The following is a 19,975-nucleotide window of genomic DNA, read 5'->3' as shown; positions in this document are numbered from 1 at the left end:
ACGCCAACCGACAACTCGAGCAATCAATTACATCTAGACAGTGATTTGATTAGCACGAACTGTAATGAAAATTAAAAGTAAATCCTTCAAGTTTTATAAATGGCCGGTAACTGGCCAGTTGTTTTATATTTTGATTTGGTCCGTGGCGAACGTCTGTGCGGAGTTCGTTATTTTTTCGAAATTCGAACGCTCGAACACGACCATAGAGCTGAAGCCCATAGAGGAGGGTGTCGAATAGTCAGAACCCTATGTTAGTGAATGGAGTGCTTTATAAAACCTTCAAAAAATATTATTGTTCGCCGTGGAATAATGTAGACAGTAAGTTGAACCTTTGGTATGTATAGTGATCAGGAAATTCTGGAAGTCCAGGGAGAAGGCCTATGTTCAACAGTGGACGTCTTACGGCTGATATGATGCTGAATAGTCAGGTGCACAGATATTTACAACGCTTATAAAGGAGGGGGGAAGGGGGGAGTGGAGTAAAAGGGGGAGGGGAGTAAAAGGGGGGAGGGGAGTTGGGACTATGTCTATATATTCATCATTTTCTATTTAATTGACAAACGAAAATATGTACGTGATATTTTCCGATAATCTTACACATGCTAAATAGATTTTTACGATATTAGCCCACTTTATCTTGTGCATGTTTCCAGCTCACCATACTATTGTCCACGGCAACGAGGGCTGGACGTTCGCACGGCAGGATGTGAATCTCACGCTAGCTTACCCTTCCTCTGTTGTAAGTATACATTTTGTTATTTTATTTATTATAAGTAAACAAATTATTAGGATTTTATTAAAACGGACGGGATTCAAACCGAATCCCTGGCTATTACGCGCTAGGTGTGCTCTCAATTACCAACGCAGAACACGTATATGACAGATCAAAAATACTCCGAAGCCTAGATAATAGTAATCACTTCATCGTTCCAAAATGTCAAAATATTTATGGCAAAAGGATGTGGTCCTACAACCTTCCTCATATACTAAATGATTTTCCCAGGGCTACAATTGATAAAATAACTAGCAATCCTAAGAACATAAAAAACATAATTAAGAATTACTTATTAAGGGCAACTCATAGCCTAGCAACTAGAACCTTTAAAAATAAAGGTTAGCTAGGAATATCATGTAATTAATTGTAAAATTGTTAAGAAATAAACAGATTTTTTTTTTTCGTCCCTCCGACCCACTCTAAAGTCTTGATCTTATGACGCCAGTTAGTGACGTGTGATGCCATCTATCGCATTCGGCATGTCATAGTTACTTCTACAATGTAAATTGCATTGGACAAGTGAAAGAAATGATGTGACAGTTATATTACAAACAATCGTAGAGCTGACAAATATACAAAAAAACGGCCAAGTGCGAATCAGACTCGCGCACCGTAGGGCTATGCGGTATTGGACTTGATGGCAATACCGGTATTATTCCGGTATTCAAATTTTGAAAACGGTATCCCGGTATTTCGGTAATTTTTCGGTATTTTCCATATTTTCCTTTTATTTTTCTTTCTTTCTGTATAAGTCTGTTATTTTGTTGAAATATAACAATATACATGAAAAGCAAGATTTAATAAACTTCCCTTTAAATGAGCAAGTATTAAAATAAAAACTTAAGTTATTAATTGTTAACTAATACTTATATATTATGGAATTGGATTCTCTAATTCTTCGGTGAAAATTGTTTCACCGATTATTAGTTCCCAACCAAATTTTCGCATAATTTTTTCGCTTGTACGAGGCTCATTAAATATCCAGTTCAAGCTTGAGAGGTCTCTATTGATGAAATCTACGCTCCGCCCGGAACCAGCTCAGCTCCAAAACCCGAGAGCTTTTCAGCTCAAACTTCAAAACCATTTTGAATGCCTAGATAGCGAAGCGACGTGGACGATTACAACGACGGGTTTGTGGAAGCTGTCCATACGATCGAATCTAACTTCTTCAAAACCCGCCGTACTAGAACCAATAAGCTCTCGCGCTCTGGCCTTAGGCTCATGGAGGTGAGGCGTGAGATGCTGCTAGTCTTCTGGTGACGCTTAATTGTCGCTATCAGCAGTTCAATAGGCAGATCTCAAAATCTCTGAAGCGCGATGTACGCCGATTTAATACTAATAAATAGCATTGAAGAGGCTATTGAGCGTATCAGAGACTCTAAGGTGTTTACCAGGGATCTGTCTGTAAGTCAAAGCCGGTTAATGAAGTTGAAGACCGACGACGGCAAAATCATTTCATCCAAACCTGAGCTGTTGGGGGAAAACGAGAGGTTTTATGGATAGCGACACGACAACCCGAACACCCGTCGAAAATCTAGCTAAAGACCCGAGGGCTAGATTAACCCGACACTATCACGAAGACATCCCAGACGTCAGCCTGTACGAGATTAGTATGGCCCTCAAATAGCTTAAGAATGACAAAGCCCGGGTGACGATGAAATTACAGCCGAACTCTTGAAGGCGGGTGGTAAACCAGTCCTTAAGGACCTTAAGACGCCGTTTAGTTCCGTCCTCCACCAAGGGGAACACCGAAAGCATGGAACAGAAGATAGTGGTGGTGCTCATCTTCAAAAAAGGTAATAACACCTTGCTGAAGAATTATAGACCCATCTCACTTCTGAGCCATGTTTACAAGCTGTTTTTCAGGGTCATCACAAATCGTCTCGCAAGCAGGTTTGACGATTTCCAGCCTCCCGAACAAGCCGGCTTCCGAAAACCTATAGTACCGTAAACCACATGTACGTTACGGCAGGTTATACAGAAGACCGAAGGGTATAACTTCCCCTTTGCCTTGCATTTGTGGACTACGAGAAAGCCTTCGATTCGATCGAAACTTGGGCTGTGATGCAGGCTCTCCAGCGGTGCAGTTGACTACCGGTATATCGAAGTGTTGAAGTGTCTAGTGTCTGTACAAAAACGCCACTATGTCCGTCCGATTACATGACCAGAGCACGAAGCCTATTCCTCTGCAGCGGGGAGTCAGACAAGGAGATGTAATCGCTCCGAAACTGTTCACCGTTGCATTGGAGGATGCTTTTAAGGTTCTGGACTGGAAAGGACGAGGCATGAACATTAATGGCGGGTACTTCACTCGCCTTCGATTCGCCGACGATATTGTAGTCATGGCTGAGACCATGGAAGACTTCAGTGCTATGCTCGCCGACCTCAGCAGTTTCCGACCGAGATAATAAAAATGAACATGGTAAGACGAAAGTATGTCTAACTAATGGATGTGTGTCCTACAACCTTCCTCAATACTAAATGATTTTCCCAGGGCTCAATTGATAAATAACTAGCAATCCTAAGAACATAAAAAACATAATTAGAATTACTTATTAAGGGCAACTCATAGCCTAGCAACTAGAACCTTTAAAAATAAAGGTTAGCTAGGAATATCATGTAATTAATTGTAAAGTTGATTAAGAGATAGGTAATTTTTTTCAAAACCAAAGTCTGATCCACTCTGAAGACAGTTATTAAAAGTGCTTTCTTGTTTGAAATTAAAGTCGATATTACTAGTTTACTACAAGTAAAATGCATTGGGACAAGTGAAAGAAATGATGTGACAGTTATATTACAAACAAACGTAGAGCTGACAGATATACAAAAAAGCCAGCCAAGTGCGAGTCAGACTCACGCACCGAGGGTTCCGTACAAATATTTTTATTATATGATGTAACTAAAAATTTATGCTTTTCGCAATTTTCCCTTTATCTGTGCTATAAGACGTTGCTTCGTAGCAAATTTCAAGATTTTGCGATCACGGGAAGTACCCTGTAGGTTTTGATTCCCTTGCGAGTGTCGAAAATTTGCAGCATAAACGGCTGTATCTTTCGATTGCGTTGGCTTAGAAATTTAATTTTTTCACAGCTCTAAGGGACAGTAGACCTGAGTATTTGATATGAATTTCAGCTTGATATCTCCACGCGTTCCTGAGAAAAAGGGTCTTGACAGACAGACAGACAGACAACAAAGTGATCCTATAAGGGTTCTGTTTTTCCTTTTGAGGTACGGAACCCTAAAAAAAGAACTGTACCTGTTTCCTTGATAGGTATTCCGCAACCTACGCTAAAGGATACGATACATAAAGCTAAATTATTTAATTGATAAGGATTTAAACAAAATATTGCCAGGATCAATCAATTTCATTTATTAAATTATTATAGACACGGGGACGCGTTTGACGCGGATTTTTTATGCAATGTTAGTAGGTAATGTTTACAATAGTTTTTGTTCTATGTAGGTACTTTTGTTCTATATATATTATTTGATAAATGTTGTGATTCGCCCAAATAACATGAAGGTCTGATTTTGGGAAGGCGTCATTTTACCAGTTGGAAACAATCGCTAGGGACCCTTAAAAGTTTTTAACTAACCACATCTGGCGCGCGTATATTATTTTAAAAGAAACTTTGACGCTAGGCAGCCAAATATGTGGTCTACCACCCTAAAGTTGATAATCGTTTGCATGTCATAAAACAATAATGCCAATAGACGTGTCTGTCAACTTTCATTTTTTTTCACAGACGCCATATTGAAAAATTATATAGCTTATGTCACTCCGACAGTTATGACGAATCCAATGATACCTCATATGTTAAAATCCGTCTAGCCGTTTAGGCTGCAGCGAGGACCAAAGAAATGGACATACATACCCACATACATACATACGCTCGAAAAACATAACCCTCCTTCGGGCAGTCGGGGTATAAATTGCGGAGGCGGAGGCGAAGATACGATTTCTTGCGGAGCTTCCGCAGTAACGGAGGCGGAGGCGAAGTTCCGTTACAACCCTAGTAGGTACTGATGCTGATTGAAGTAGCATGACAAATACGAACGTGTTCGAGACAATACCTACGATGGGAAACTACACACGTACCCGTATGATAGTAAAATCAAGAAAAAAAATGTTTGACGTGATGATAATATTGATATGGAACCAAGCAACGCTTATCCAATAACGAATTTATAAATATTTTTTTTTTTTTTTTTTAGGTAAAAAAAGACGACAACGACTACTTGGTGACGGGGTACCAGGTGATACTTTTCACGGACGGGTCCGAGAGTAAAGCCTATATCAGCTCCGGTGGCTTAATGGAGGTAATAAACACAAAATCATCATCATTCACCACTAGCCGGAAGACGATCAACAATGGAGTTGGACAAAAATACAAACTGAAACAATGGATGCATAGAAAAAACCCAGAAAAAGAGACCAGCGCTGGGAATCAAATCCAGGTCCTCTGCATTCCGTGCTGCGTGCCCCATACCCCTACACCACCATTGGACAGGAATCTAGACACAAAATTCTCCCATGCATCACACATTTTTAGTCACTTAAGCAGCGACACTAGCGACATCTATGTTTTGTTTTGGAGTCGACAAGCCTCCCACTAGATGGACTGACAACATCGTGAAAGTTGTGTGCGTCCGGTGGACGTATGTAAACGGCGAGTTGTCGTTCATTGCGGCGGTCTAAGGGGGAGGCCTTTTTTCAGCAGTGGACGTCTTCCGGCTGATGAGGATGATGATGGTGATTAAATATGAAATACAAGTCGTCAACTAAGTTTTTCTTACAAAATCTTTAAATTTTATAACTGACCCGCGCACATTGATTTTTCATCCATTTATCACCATCATCGCATGTTTATCATCAGGATTAAAGCGAATTTTGCTTACCTATCTGCTGCCATGTAATTTGATTGGCTTGTTAATTTCTATTTAATTTTCTTTAATTTTATTAGAGTTTAGCTACAAGATGCTAACTAAATATGTATACTCAAGTTTTCCACTGACAATTCATTCAGGTTTGTTTGTCCACTAGGGATGTGCTATGGGTAGTGTATAACTCATATTAACACATATAATATCAATTCAATGACAAATAGACATCAAAAAAAATTTTTTTTTGATAAAAATGTAGTATTTTTGGTCCTGCATTTTTCGTTTGATAAAAAAACAGGTTTATAAGAAAATAATGCAATTTTGACTATGAAACTACATCTGGAAGCAACGCGACTCGGCGGCAGCTGCAACACGCGCACGTTTCAGCAGCCGCCGAGTCACGTTGCTCCCAGATGAAGGGTTACGGATTAGCCCGAAACATGTCGAACTAAACTCGATTTCAGTACGTGAGTTATCCATTTCGTTATCATTTAAAAGAAAATAATGTTTTGTTTTTGTCTATAAATTTAGCCCATTGAGGTGTAATTCTTGCGAAAAAGTGCAAATCCCAAAATTTCCAATTCTAAAAGTACCTACAATTAGCTGGGGATTTTTTTGGAAAAGCTCTTGTTGGCAGAAATCTCTTTCAAAAACGAAAATCTTAACAGAAACTAATTTTCTTTATTCCAGGATTTCATAAGCTTCACGTTTATTTGCAACCAGATAACAACCCTCTCGTATCGCTTCTGGCTGTACGGAACCGAGCGCGAGTCCATAACGGCGAGGGACCCCGTCAGAATAACCTGTTAACTCAACAGTGGTCCTATTCTGCCAGTCGACCAGCAAATACCAGTCGTAATCATGCAGCAGGAACGTTAATCAACGGTCTCCACCTTAGAAGAAATGAATAACCAGCAGGGCTACTACGAACTTGAAACCCGAAGTTCGTATCGTACCGTCCCTCTTGCTCTCGTATTAAATAGTATAAGTGTCAGAGGGACCGCAAAACACGAACTTCGAGTTTCGAGTTTCGTACTAGCCCTGCAGCCACATGTATCCACGCATCATAGGCATATCAGCCGCTGTAGGACATAAGTCTCCCCTATCCCTTCAGTTACTTCGGTTGAAAGTAGGCTTGAGTCGGTCCTGAACTAAGAACTTAAAAGAATGAATTCCCATCGCGGACCGAAAAGAACTAGTTCCTCGTAAACGATCTTAATCGGTCTCGGTCTCGGTCCGCGCTCCTCTGGCTCCGGAGCTAAAACGGAGCGGGAGCTAGGAGTAAGCGAGTGAACGAGGAAACGAATAGGTAAAGATCGGAGCGGAGGGCATGAACGTCGATGTGAACGAGACAAACAGTATTATTTCAAAGCATATCCTGCTCAAGTGCGAGAGAGACGCATTTATTTTAAATTGTACATTTTCCGCTTGTTTGATGGTACCAAAGAACCATACCTACTTAGGAACCCGGTTAAACGAAACTACGACAATAAATGAATATTTGATTGTTTTTATCTGATTACAACGTTATATTTTTATTATACCTACTCCTTATTTTTTAACATTCCGATCTTTAGGCACTTGTCCCACCGCCGACGATGAGCGAGAAGCGAGCAGAGCAAGTAACTAGAAACGAGTGGGCGAGCAGTGAAAAGCGAGTGTTCGAGCACGACGGGCGATTACTCGCTCCACTAACAGCGCAGAGCGAGTATCGCTGAGTTAGTTTTATAGCTCAGCGAGTTTTATAGCTCTTGTCGCTGCGACAAAAGATGTAAGAGCAAGTTCTCGCCGGCAGTGTGAACCGCCAGCGATCAACTATTAATATATATGTCTCTTTTACTCACACAGGATCTTATATCTTTTGTTCGTTTCTTGAGCGAGAAAATAGTCGATAGCCAATCGTTTCGCTCCCAGTTCAGTTCATGACCGATTCGAGTCTAAGCTCGCTCCCTTCCCTTTCCTTTTCCCTGTTTCGGTCGGAGCCGCTCCTCGGAGTTAAAGGAACTAAAAGACCGAACTAGTTCATTTGACCGATTGACCAAGATCGGAGCACTCCCTTTAAAGACCGAGCGGGCGCAACTCTAGTTGAAAGCGGCCAGCATCAATCGTGAACTCGCTGCTTTAACCACTGGGTGATGATGGCTAGTGCATCCACTGGTTGCGTGAGATGAGAACCCTCGCAATTTCGTCGGTCTCAGTCTACGTGGATTCCGGATCGTGGTATATTTCTCCTTCAACGGTTACTCGTGTCTGTTCTTTGAGCGATGTGGCCGGCTCATCCAATGACTCCATAGTGAGTCATTATTGTGATTTCAATCTGCGACTGATAGTTTAAGACTAAAAAATCAATATCTCATGTGCATAAAATAACAGGAAAAGGAACCGGCAGCGAATACAAGAAAAGTTACGTAAATAGACATATCAATTTAACCACAAATAACGTTTTAATTGGTCACTGTTACTCCCTAAGTACCCAAATACCAATTTAATACTTTTAAACTGAACCTTAATATTAAAATGGAAAAATAGTGTGTGATGTTTTTTATTGTTATCGTTATTAAAAGAAGCTCTGCTACTAAATGTTATAAGTATAGTTTAAAATAACTACCTACATATTTAGACTTCTTAAATTGAGTTTCTTAATGTAAAATTCTACAAAGGCTTAATGTAAAATTCAATATCATAAAGTTCGAGATCGACGCTTGCCCATACAAACCAGCGCGGCAAAAAAAATAACATCAGACAAAACTCTATACGTACCTACCTATTTTGTTTTAATTAACACAGCCTCTAGACATCTATTATTAGACTTTTTGCAATGAAATTAAATTGTTCTGACAACAATCTGACGTAGAGCAAGAATGTTGGTTTTTGAAGATATATTCATATAACGCTATAATTGTATTTATTTATTTATTTAATAAAGCCCTAATATGCTCCAGGCACAGATGTTATGCCTGGAGACCTAAGTACAAAGAAAGACAGTCGGAAATATTTATGCGTCCGAGTTGAGGAGCTTCGCTAGTGCGATACAGGATGTCGCAGCTGTTCTGTGTGACGACTAGATGGCGCTAAGAGTCGCTACACTTTAATTTATAATCTTTCATCATCATCATATCGTCGTCGGACGTCCAGTATGGACACGCCCCCCCCCCCATATACCTCCAATTACTTTGGTTGGAAGCGGCCTGCATTCACCCCGCGCTTTAAACAGGTCGTCCATCCGTTTCGTTGGTGGACGTCCTACACTGTGCTTGCGGATCCGCGGCAATAATTTCGCGGCAGTGACTTCCAATGTTTGACAAACATTAATTACTTATATTAGGATGTTTTGTACAGGCAAGCGGGTTCAGTCACCTTAAGGAGTCAGCAATATCAAGACTTTATTACTTGCCCGTAAACCACCTGCGTCAGTCTAGACATGGCTTACAACATTAACTCATAAATATTGTAACCATATCTGTTTATCTATAATAAACAACGCGTGAGAGTGCTTTGAATGCCTTAGTGATTGTACCTTGTCAAGGAGCAAATTGTAAACTGTAAAAAATATATATATATATATATATATGTCATCATTACGAATCCAATGATGTATCATTTATCAAAATCGATTCAGCCGTTAAGCAGTTACGAGAGGACATAGGAATATACATATATACATACGAGTACATACCTACATATGTTGATCCGAATGTACCTATGTACAGTGGGCCCATGAAAATGATAAGCAACTTAATACGGATCAAACACATAACCCTCCCTCTTCGCAGTCGGGTAAAAAGGACGGATTTTATACACTTTAATGTGCGGGATAAATAAGACATTTTTAAGACCCTTGAGTCAATACTGACTACACACTACAGACTACATCTATAGAGATGAGATCCGACTTTTCCGGATGAAAATACATTATTTACAATATCTGTACATCTATCTCGAGAAAATAAGTCCTAGGTACGTCAATAGAGACCTATTTACTCATTTAACTTATTTTCCCATTAAAACATGCAGCGTTGCGCCGCGAATTGACCCCAAATTCTTCTCATCCGGAAAAACAAAGAAAATTCACTCACTATAAAATACTCAAAGGTTGACTGGGAGAGATCCCCTCAGGGATAAGCCCGCGTTTGAACTTAGCACTTTTTGTGACAACTTTTTGTATTTTCTTTTTGTACAATGAAGAGTATAAACAAACAAACGAAATTTAAAATACTCACAACCAGCTGCCATTGGTCCAGGGCTCGCGCCTCCCCCTCCTCCCCGCGACCCCCGCCGCCGCCAGCAGCGCCAGCAGAGCCACGGGCGACATCGCGACCTCACAAGATGGCAGTCACATCCTCACACAAAATGGCGGGCTACATCGTTGCACTTTTAGGTTAGGTTAAGTAGTTTTGGCTGAAAGATATATTGTGCTTGCGTTGCGAAAAGTACGTTTGGAAAAAAATATCTAAACGAATTCTTTGAAATACGGTTTACTGTCGCACGCATCTATAGAGTCGAGATCAAGGATATCTTTACACTTTAGTACCCTCTCGCTGTCACTTCGTTTCTGAACCTGTCTAAAATTTCCAGAAAACATACAGTGACAAGGTTCTAAAGTGTAAAGATACCTATCTCTAACGTTGACTGTACAAAGTGTAAGGGGCCAAAGCGTTAAAATTGCTTAGTATTATTTTCCCGGGTGGTAAAATAATTACAAATGAAAAGAATAAGGGACGTCAAAAAAAACTAGAAGCAATCGTGCCCCAAACAATACGGATTAAACTTTAACTCAGTCCATTTTACAGAAGGGAAGTTACAATCGAGTTCAATAAGTTTCAAAAATTCTTTTATTGTTATAATAATAGAGAGAATAAGGTCGCTATTATTATCAAAAAAGGCATTTACAAGCGACTATCAAGCTGCGTGACCGTAACGATTCTTTGATCGGGAGCGGGACCGATCACGAATAAAACCAGTGGTTGTATTAATAATAATAAAAACAAGATACGAATACACTAATAAAAATTACACATAGGTGATGGATAGGCAGGTGGCAATGGGCTCGGGCTCAACATAAACTGCGAGCAAGAAAAAACTTGCAGCACTGACTTTCAGTCTGCACTGCACCCGTCCCACAGGCTACAGCGTAGTAATTAGGGATTGCCGGTCGAGTAGTCACAGATGGCCGAGTATTAACGAGCTATCCGATGTGGCGACGGCACGGTTGGTGTATTTTGCTTACTTTAATAGCATTATTTCGTACGGCCTTATTTTATGGGGATCTGATGCAGACATTGAGGCAATTTTTATCTTACAAAAGAGAGCAATTAGAGCAATTTATAACTTGAAGACGCGTGAATCTTTAAGACCTTTTTTAAGGGAACAGGTATCCTAACCCTGCCGTCGCTTTATGTTTTTGAAATAATCATGTATGTAAGGAAGAACATATGTGATTTTCCCACTAACGTCGATAAGCAAAAGGCTACTAGAAACACAGGGAAGCTTAAAGTTCCATCTTACAGACTAGCTAAAACGAAAAAGTCGTTTCTGGGAAATTGCATTATGTTTTTATAATAAAATTTAAAAAAAATATATAAATGAAACAGATACAAAATTCAGATCTGTTCTCAACAGAGGTTTTTCCGAACCGGTGGTAGTTTTTTTTTGACATTCATAAGTGCTTGTTATAGCCTAAATTGAATAAAGATATTTTGACTTTGACTTTGAATCCCTGTTCGCGGACGAGGCTTGTATAGTGCTTTTCTCAAATAAATCTAAGGAAATAATACCATGTCACTTGATGATGAAGTCATAAGCTACAAAAACTTAGCTAGATCCGTGAATAATCTTTAAAAAATCGTAACGTCCTCGTGTCGTTGCCAGTAAACGTCATCCGACCCGCTCCCATATCGAAATTAGTCACGCCTTTATGACTATCCCATTGTAGTCAGATTCAAATTATACGGTAACGCGACGACCCATCCACGGGAACCCGAGGATTTGATTCGACAATATTAATTTGGGCACCCGAATACTAGCTTGCGCTTGCGTCGTCGCTTAACTCCTGCGGGAATATTGAAATAACACAGGTCACTTACGTATTAAAATTCGGGATATGCTCAACAGGTTTTGACCAATCAAAGGTTCCTTTGCAAGACGAGACAAGCGACGTGTATCTATTTCAATAATTCGCTCATTGTACCATCAGCCAAAAATGTGGTCAGCCTCCCTAAAGTTGATAATCGCTTGCATTTCATAAAACAATAATGCCAATAGACGTGTCTGTCAACTTGAAAGTTCGACTTTAGCGGCATATTCATTTGATGGGAACTTGTTTAAAAATTGATAGACCACTTATTTGGCTGATGGTACAAGAAAACAAGTTTTCGATGTTAATACGGTTTGGTGTCTTTAAATCACTTTCTTGTGTAATCTTCACAAAGCAATTGTGTCGATGTTCTATTGGATGAGCGAATTGTATTTGTGTCCTATAGTAGTTTTATTTCAAAGATCCCGTGGGAATATCAAAATCCGTCATTATTCCTTGCTTAATTAAAAATAGAAATAGAAATATTTATTCGCTATTCGCACAAAACATAATAAAAATACATTAAAGAACGAAAAAACAACAATATGCGAACTCGCGAAGCGGTCCCAGCTCAGCATTGGTCTTCCGCTGTGACCGCTTGGCGACTACCAAGACCTTACCTAAAAAGGTTTCAGGTTTCAAAATCACCACCTCTAATGCTAATACTGGAGATCTAGGAGCATTATCTACGAGGCACCATAAGCGTGTGTTGACACTCCTAACAGTCGATTAGTCGGTTGAAGAAACGTAAATTCCTGGAATTGGTTGTCTGGAAGAGAGCGCTCTGAAGCGATAAGTCCGCCTATTGCTCACCTTAGAAAATCGCTGCTCGAAAAAAATGTTTTCTGTACTGCTTACTATGCGTTGGTGTGCAATAAAGAGTTATTGTATTGTATTGTAAATATTGAGTATTGGTCTTACCCAGAGTTGGAGATTTTAATGGTGGATTAGCGTTTTGTAGTTTATTTTTATTTTCCAAGCGGAGAGCGGTCGGGAAAATTAATTAAATGAACTGAATTTATCCTTTTGAACTAAGTATAGAACCCCAAAATTGGTAAAACTTATTTAAGATCTACATCTTACCTACCCCTACGTTGGTAGGTATTGTTGCGATTTGATTTTATGTCAAAATTAGTTAAGTGTTTAGGCATGTCATGTTGTATGTGTCTTCTGTTATTACTTTGTCAAACTAATTGGTTGACTCTATCAATATTATAAGAGCTTAAGGGGTAGTGTTAATGAATGGTAAGCCTTATAGCATTGAGTATGTCATGGTCTTAATTTTGATGGATTTAGGCTATGGCAATACTATCATAATTGTCAAATGACTCTTTTCCTGTTCGTTTCCTCCGTCCGTTCCCAACCTACGTAGGGAACCCCCGTTTGCATGAAAGGGGTAGTTTTCGGTTTTATTTCACAATCCTTTAAACAAAAAAATATAGACAAGCGGCATGGCGATTGGTTTCAGTTCATGCAGATACATCATCATCATCATCATCATCGGCCTATCTTAGTCCACTGCTGGACATAGGCCTCTCCAGTTGCACGCCACTGAGCACGATCCTCGGCCAGTCTCATCCAGTTCTTACCAGCTAACCTGCGAAGATCATCGCTCCACCTAGTCTGAGGGCGTCCTACGCCACGCTTGCCGATTCGCGGTCTCCACTCAAGAACTCGTTTGCCCCAGCGGTTATCAGTTCTTCGACTGATATGGCCGGCCCACTGCCACTTCAGTTTGCTTATCCGGTGAGCTATGTCGATTACTTTAGTTCTGTGTCGGATCTCCTCGTTTCGAATTCGTTCCTTCAGAGAAACTCCGAGCATAGCCCTTTCCATAGCTCGCTGAGCGACTTTAAATTTGTGGACCAGCCCAACCGTGAGTGTCCACGTCTCGGCACCATAACTGGGGGCCGTGGTTTTTCTGGACTTGCCATACTGGAGGAGATACTCTAATTGCCACGCTGAGTAGGCGGGTTGGCAATCGCAGTGTATTTGTGTGAGACGGTGTCGCTGCTGCCCGACACCGACCTAACCTATAACGACCTAGGTATGCAGATACGGGCCTCTGCAATGTAACATAGTAATGGCAAACTCAAACTCAAACTCACAACAAATGCAATTATAATATATTATTTATATTATTTATGGCAATTGGCAATGTAGTGCCAATGGGCATGTAGCACGGAGAATAGATGGCCGTTGGGGCGAAAAGTTCTCGAACGTAGACCATAGATCGGCAAGTGCAACGTAGGACGTCCACTGACGAGATGGATAGAAGATTGGTTAAAGCCGCGGTCTCACAGTAGACATATGCAGGACGCTTCCAACCGAATCAACTGGAGGTACATGGGGGAGACATGTCCAACAGCAGACGTCCTACAGCTGATATGATGATGATGAATGTATATACTTAGCCTATTCTTTGCCTTTTAATCTTAAATTAATATTATTCCCTAGATTACGTCCTGTATTATGTATTGTTTTGTGTACCGCAAAAAAATGTAATCATTGATTTGATTGGCTCGGTTCCCACAGCTACAGCTAATTAGTGTCGTAGAGGTGTAATTAAATGTGATTAATTTGCTTCTGAATTAATACATTGTCTCTGGCTTTAGGTATTTGAAATTCTGAATGATACAGTCTAATATAAAAATCTCCTTATCTTATCTAATATAATAAGCGAGTGAGACAGAGATGCTTGCAAGGTAGTTTTATAGTTTTATTATACCTGTGTGAAGCGGGGGCGACCAGTTGGTTTATGATAATTTGTAAGTTATATGTTTGCTCCACATGATTAATTGACACCATAATTTTGATTAAATTCTGCCTCATCTTAATTAAACATCAACATTTATGGAAAAACAAAAGAGCAAATTAACTTTAACTCCACCTTAACTCTTTTTTAATTGTGTCATTCATCTTACCGATAGTTTAAGTTTAACGACTATCTTTGAATCCTGCTCTACTTTAACAAAGTTCTATCTTTCTAAGATACTTGAAGTGAATGTTAAAGTTGCGACGGATAAGGATCAAATTTGAACGGACCTTACTAAACTTAGAACCTTGTCATTTTTAAGACCAATTTGCAAGCAATCGTCAGTGTACAGACCTAGCTAAGATTAACTAGATTGTCGTGAAATGACTAGATATTCATTCTACAAGGTGTTAATTAAATAACTGAAAACCAGAAAGTAGTTTGCTCAGAATCGAAAGTAGAATCGATTACACTATGTTTTAAATTAGGTTGTGTTTGTGTTTTTAAATCCCTTTTTTATTGCGCCCAGTCTAAAAGTTACGATTGCAACAGGCGCCAATTATATATTTTTGCGAGTTTGCATACTATTTCGATATTTTAATACTGGCCGTTTTGCTGTCAATGTGTGATTTTCTTCTATAAAAACGTCAAAGCGCAACCGACAAAATAAATACTAATTATGTGTGTAGATTTAGAAATTAAGTAGAATTACTGACATAGCAAAATACACGAATATCATTTAAAATAATGAAGGGATTCAAAAATAAAAGCAGTCAACTAAAATTTAAATAATATTTTTGGGGTCTGAGGTTTTCAGTTAATTAATTAACACCTTGTATATTTTGTGTCCTACTGTCCTTTGAATTAAGAAATGTAAATTAATTTAATTACCTATGGATGGCTGACCCGAATTTGAGTGTTTTTTGTTTCTATAATGTATAAATGTTAAAGTTTTTTTTTTACTCAATAACGAGGGAAAAACAGTCACTGATGTGTAAGTAGTTATGATATAACCATGCATCACACGTAAACCCGCAAGAACAGAGAAATTCCAAATAAGTTGCCAACATAGATGGCTTCGACGGGAAGCTACTTAATTCAGTAATTTAAAAAGCTTTTAAAAGTTCAAAGTTTGTTTTCGAATAACAAATAAAAACCTGAGCCTACTTTGAATTATCAATTTGTTTACATAGCTTTGATACTTGCGAACTTTTAAAATTTAAAGCCTTTGAAATGAAAAGGAACAAGAGTCTATATGCAACTAAATCATAAGCAGTTTACTTAAATACCAGACTAGTCCACAATTAACTAAATCCAACTCAATTCAAAACTTCACAAAACAAAACTGCAAACTCAAAACACCGAGATTCGCTCGCATACCACAGCAAAATTAAAAACAAACTTTGACAACGTGCGCACAATTTCCCGCCAAAACTAACCATAGACGCGAAAACTAAACTTTTTAAACACCAGTATTTTCACTCACTAAAGCATCGACACACGAATAAAGTTACGATTGAGTTGTAAAGGGATGCAAAGACGTGCGCCCTTGGCTGAGTTCCGAGACAGACTGGTTTAAGCTCCAAATTATATAGTAGGTACATATAAGTTAGGTTTGCTTTGATTGTAAGCTTCGTATCTTCGTTTTTTACAAGCTTTTACTTGGCATGTTTGTGTGAATATCTCGGTGATTTGATCTGGATTTGTGTTATTGTTCCAAATGAGTTGATTCGTTATTGTTTTTGCTTACTAACTCATTTGCATGTCGTTCCGTGTGTAAGTACCTAAGTACGTGTTGTAGTAGCTTTCAAAAGTAGTTTCGGGCGTTTTTGAGACTGCTTCAAAAGAAATTTGTATTTTCCAGTCCTAGTAGATTTGTCTTTCGTTATTAGGCATAATCATTTTTTAACCATCCCAATCGAGGTTTCTTAAGTCATCCCAATCAAATTAAACCCCGCTTGTAAGGAATTGCTTGGATTACAATTTGTTTGTTGTGATTTTTTAATTGTCAAACCGTTTTTATGCAAATTTTTGCAAATAATAATTTTATGGGTAATAATGGGCTTATTAGATACTTACAATAAAATAAGTAAATTTATACTAACGACATTCTTGCGAACAGTAGGTACCTACCTACTTAAATACACAAAAGCTACTAAGCAAATTTTTACGAGAATAATTAGTGATTCTGCAAAGTCTGTCTAAATCTAAAAGGGAACTTTTAATCAAAGTATTGCATTGAGCGTTAATGAGTCAGTCAGTCATCAAGACTTTTTATTGGGTAGTTTAAAAGGACTAAGTGATTAACTCTAGGACAAAGCCGCACGAACCGTAAGTTGCCTGATTCAAAGCTGCGTGCAGGGGGGCTACTACGAAATTCGAAAATATAAATTCGTATTGCACCGTCCCTCTCACTCTCGTATTAAATAATATATAAGCGTCAGCGGGACGGCAATATATGTAGTTAGAATTTTGCACTTCGTAGTATAGGGCCAGTAGGGCTACTACGAAATTCGAAATTCGTATCGTACCGTCCCGCCGACGCTTATGTTATTTAATACGAGAGTGAGAGGGACGGTACGATACTTCAAATTTCGAATTTCGTAGTAGCCCTACAGCCCGCGCAGTTACTGCGCTTGTCAGTAAATTGCATTACCAATCCACCTACTCTACACTTGTTCCAGTAGACGGACAGACAAGTGACAGTTTTACTATCTCGCATGTCACCGGTTACCTACTTCGTTAGCTGATTTTGATTTAAATATAGAGACTGCTTTCAAGTGAATCAATCAATCATTCATTCGCTGTAAACATGATGCTTAATGCGTGTTAATTAATTTAGGCATTTTTTCTTTATTTTTATACGAGCATGGATAACCGCCAGGTGCGTTGCTGGCCCTTGGAGAGACTGCTAAGCTCGTTTTTTAGAGATCCTTAAGTTGTACCGCTCCGGGAATACTGTTCCAGGATGTTCGTTCCATATTTTTGTCGTGCGTTGCGTGGAATAAAGTTTCGCTTTCATCTACCCTCAAGGTGGTTACAACTTACAACCATCATTCAAAAAACAATCTAGGTGCTATCGATCGAACGAACTGAATTGCGGTCCACTTTTATCAGAATATTAAACCTCGTAGAAACCGTTTTTGAACATGGTTGTGTTTTTTTTTGTGAAAATATGCTATGTGAAAATGACTCGTTATTATACTTCGTTGCATGACATGACTCAAGAGTCCAATCTAAAATCCTTACTTTTTTTTTTTTAATTGATACGAGTAGCTTGGCCTTACTCTTCCAACAGCCATTATTATTGGACCGGCATCAAGCACTCTGCAGTCTACAAACATAGTCAAGTATTTGTCTTCGGCTCTAATCGATTTGTACCGTTAAAGAAGCTTGCGTTAGAGATGTGGTGGACGTGCTTAGAATAAATTGAAAGTAATAATTACATAACTTTTTCGCGACACTGTTCGAAAATGTGGCCATAGATAACCTAAATCCAGTACCCAAAACTGCCTATATATTATATATTTAACAGCTGACTCATTTATGGCTCGCAAAACACGCCGACAATATTTTTCCCGGCGTGCTGAAACGACAATCGGACCATTCAAAAGTAATCGTCTACTGCATGTGAAATTAAATTGACCAATGAGAATGCGTCATTTATGATTTTTATGGGATGTTTTTTTCTTCTTAAACGTATAATATGCACAAAATGCTTCAATTTTGTTAAGTGTGAAAAAACGCTACAGCATCGCGGACATGACGATGATGACATTTTTATTTTTTAAATATGTGGTTGGGTACTGGCCACAAAGAATGGACTAGTTTTTTTTTTAAATGTCCTCCAATGGACAGAGCCACATTAAAAAAATAACAAAAAACAAGAAAATTTGTACGGAACCCTCGGTGCTTTGCCAGTTTTTTTCTGATGTGTCCTACACATGCTTCTTAATTTGATGATAATACCGTATTTTGAAGCTGAAAATGATAAAGGTTAGGTTATTAACCCTTTAACCACCATTGTCTGAATTATAAGACAAAAATTATCCAGCTCATTTCGCCGCAGTCTTATAATTAATACAAAATGTCATATAGTTTCGGTGTAGGTGGCGATACGGGCACGTACTAATGAAAACGTATTGGCGGTTAAAAGGTTAAAATTATTAAAAATGAAGTTGTCTTATCAGTTTTTCCCGCTACCTTCTGTTGTTGCTGTAGGCACGCGGCTGCGCTCTCGAGTTCAAGATGCTCATCGTAGCTGCCGTTGCTTCTACGAATTACACGAAAATAATCAGAGACATATTATACCGGGTGCGCCCTGTAACAGGAGCAAAAAATTAAAACACACCTTCTGCTACTCAAATGGAACTACTTTAGTTCTGCAACTTTCAAAAATTAAATAATTTTATCATAATGCTTATTCCAAACAAATTAATTGGTATTTTCAATGTACGGCATCCAATAATCTAAATGACATCGCCTGTCACGTAACAAAATGACAGATTTCGCAATGAAATGAAATTAAATGAAATTATTTATTTCAGATACCATTTGAACAATTAAATATCCATATATATGTTAGCAACAATGAGACTTAAAATTATGTTAGTGAAAAACGAAATGCTCATTAGATTTTACGTGCAAAGACATCCAATGAGCTATAATGGGGCTGTCGGCCCTAGCTGCCACCACCCTGAGGAGGGAGTTGGTGCTGCGGCGAACGCGCTCCCACAGAGACGCCACGCGCTCGCGCAGCACGGCCTGGAAGCCGCTCGTGTTCCACGCAGCGAACATCCCCGACGCGCTGCAGCGCCAGGGCAGCCCTAACAACCCCCTGAAGGCGTTGTTGTACTGGACGCGCAGAGCATTATAGGTTTTCTTGGTGTAATCGCTCCACAGGCTGCACGTGTACAATGTTTGGCAATAAGTTTAAAGAGGGTGATTTTCACCTCTCGAGAACAACGTGCAAACCTGCGGGAAAGCATATTTCCCCTCACCGACAATGCTCTGCGCTCCCTTTCCAAGTCGACATCATCCTTAAGAGTGTCTGTGACCCAGTGACCCAAATATTTAAATTTAGTTACTGTCTGAAGAGGAGAACCACTAAGTGATTGGCAATACATTGCTTGTCCAATTAAACTTTAAACTATTATAAAAATCATAATACAAGTTATTTTCAAAAGTAAATTAGCTCAAGATGAAGAGCCACACCACAGCTTCCATGGTTTAATTTTTTGCTCCTGTTACAGGGTCCACCTTGTATATGTCGGCGGCCGATCGTAAAATCCGTCAGATCAAGAAATTCCTAGGCATATCATGAAATTTCACGATACGATATGCCTAGGAATTTCGTGATTTGGTGGATTTTACGATCGGCCGCCGACATAAACATCGCGTTTTTTTTATTTCGGTTTACTTGAGGTGATTCAACAGGTCAAATTAAGTTAACCTGACTGTACACTCTCTAGGCTCATAATGTAAGAGA

The 19,975-nt window shown here is 39.1% G+C and overlaps 2 protein-coding genes across 2 annotated transcripts in view; one reads left to right on the top strand and one right to left on the bottom strand.

Annotated features, from left to right (window-relative positions):
* LOC141440216 (protein Wnt-5b-like) overlaps window positions 1–16,044 on the bottom strand; it is a 65,334-nt gene extending 49,290 nt beyond the window's left edge. Inside the window, exons 1-2 of the mRNA XM_074104679.1 lie at window positions 15,890–16,044; window positions 9,880–10,057 (exon numbers count right to left, since the gene is read on the bottom strand). Of these exons, the coding sequence (XP_073960780.1) occupies window positions 9,880–9,971 (92 nt within the window). The 5' untranslated portion in view covers window positions 9,972–10,057; window positions 15,890–16,044. The remainder of the gene's footprint in view (window positions 1–9,879; window positions 10,058–15,889) is intronic.
* LOC141440364 (uncharacterized) lies at window positions 50–6,922 on the top strand. The gene is made up of 4 exons (XM_074104871.1): window positions 50–318; window positions 654–739; window positions 4,991–5,095; window positions 6,350–6,922. The coding sequence occupies exons 1-4, from the start codon at window positions 249–251 to the stop codon at window positions 6,467–6,469; spliced, it is 381 nt and encodes a 126-aa protein (XP_073960972.1). The 5' UTR covers window positions 50–248; the 3' UTR covers window positions 6,470–6,922.
* Window positions 16,045–19,975: the final 3,931 nt, after the last annotated feature.

Source organism: Choristoneura fumiferana, chromosome 22, assembly GCF_025370935.1.
Source record: "Choristoneura fumiferana chromosome 22, NRCan_CFum_1, whole genome shotgun sequence".
Taxonomy (NCBI): domain Eukaryota; kingdom Metazoa; phylum Arthropoda; class Insecta; order Lepidoptera; family Tortricidae; genus Choristoneura; species Choristoneura fumiferana.
Note: the sequence above shows the minus strand (reverse complement) of the source record. Positions and strands in the feature narration are given on the sequence as shown.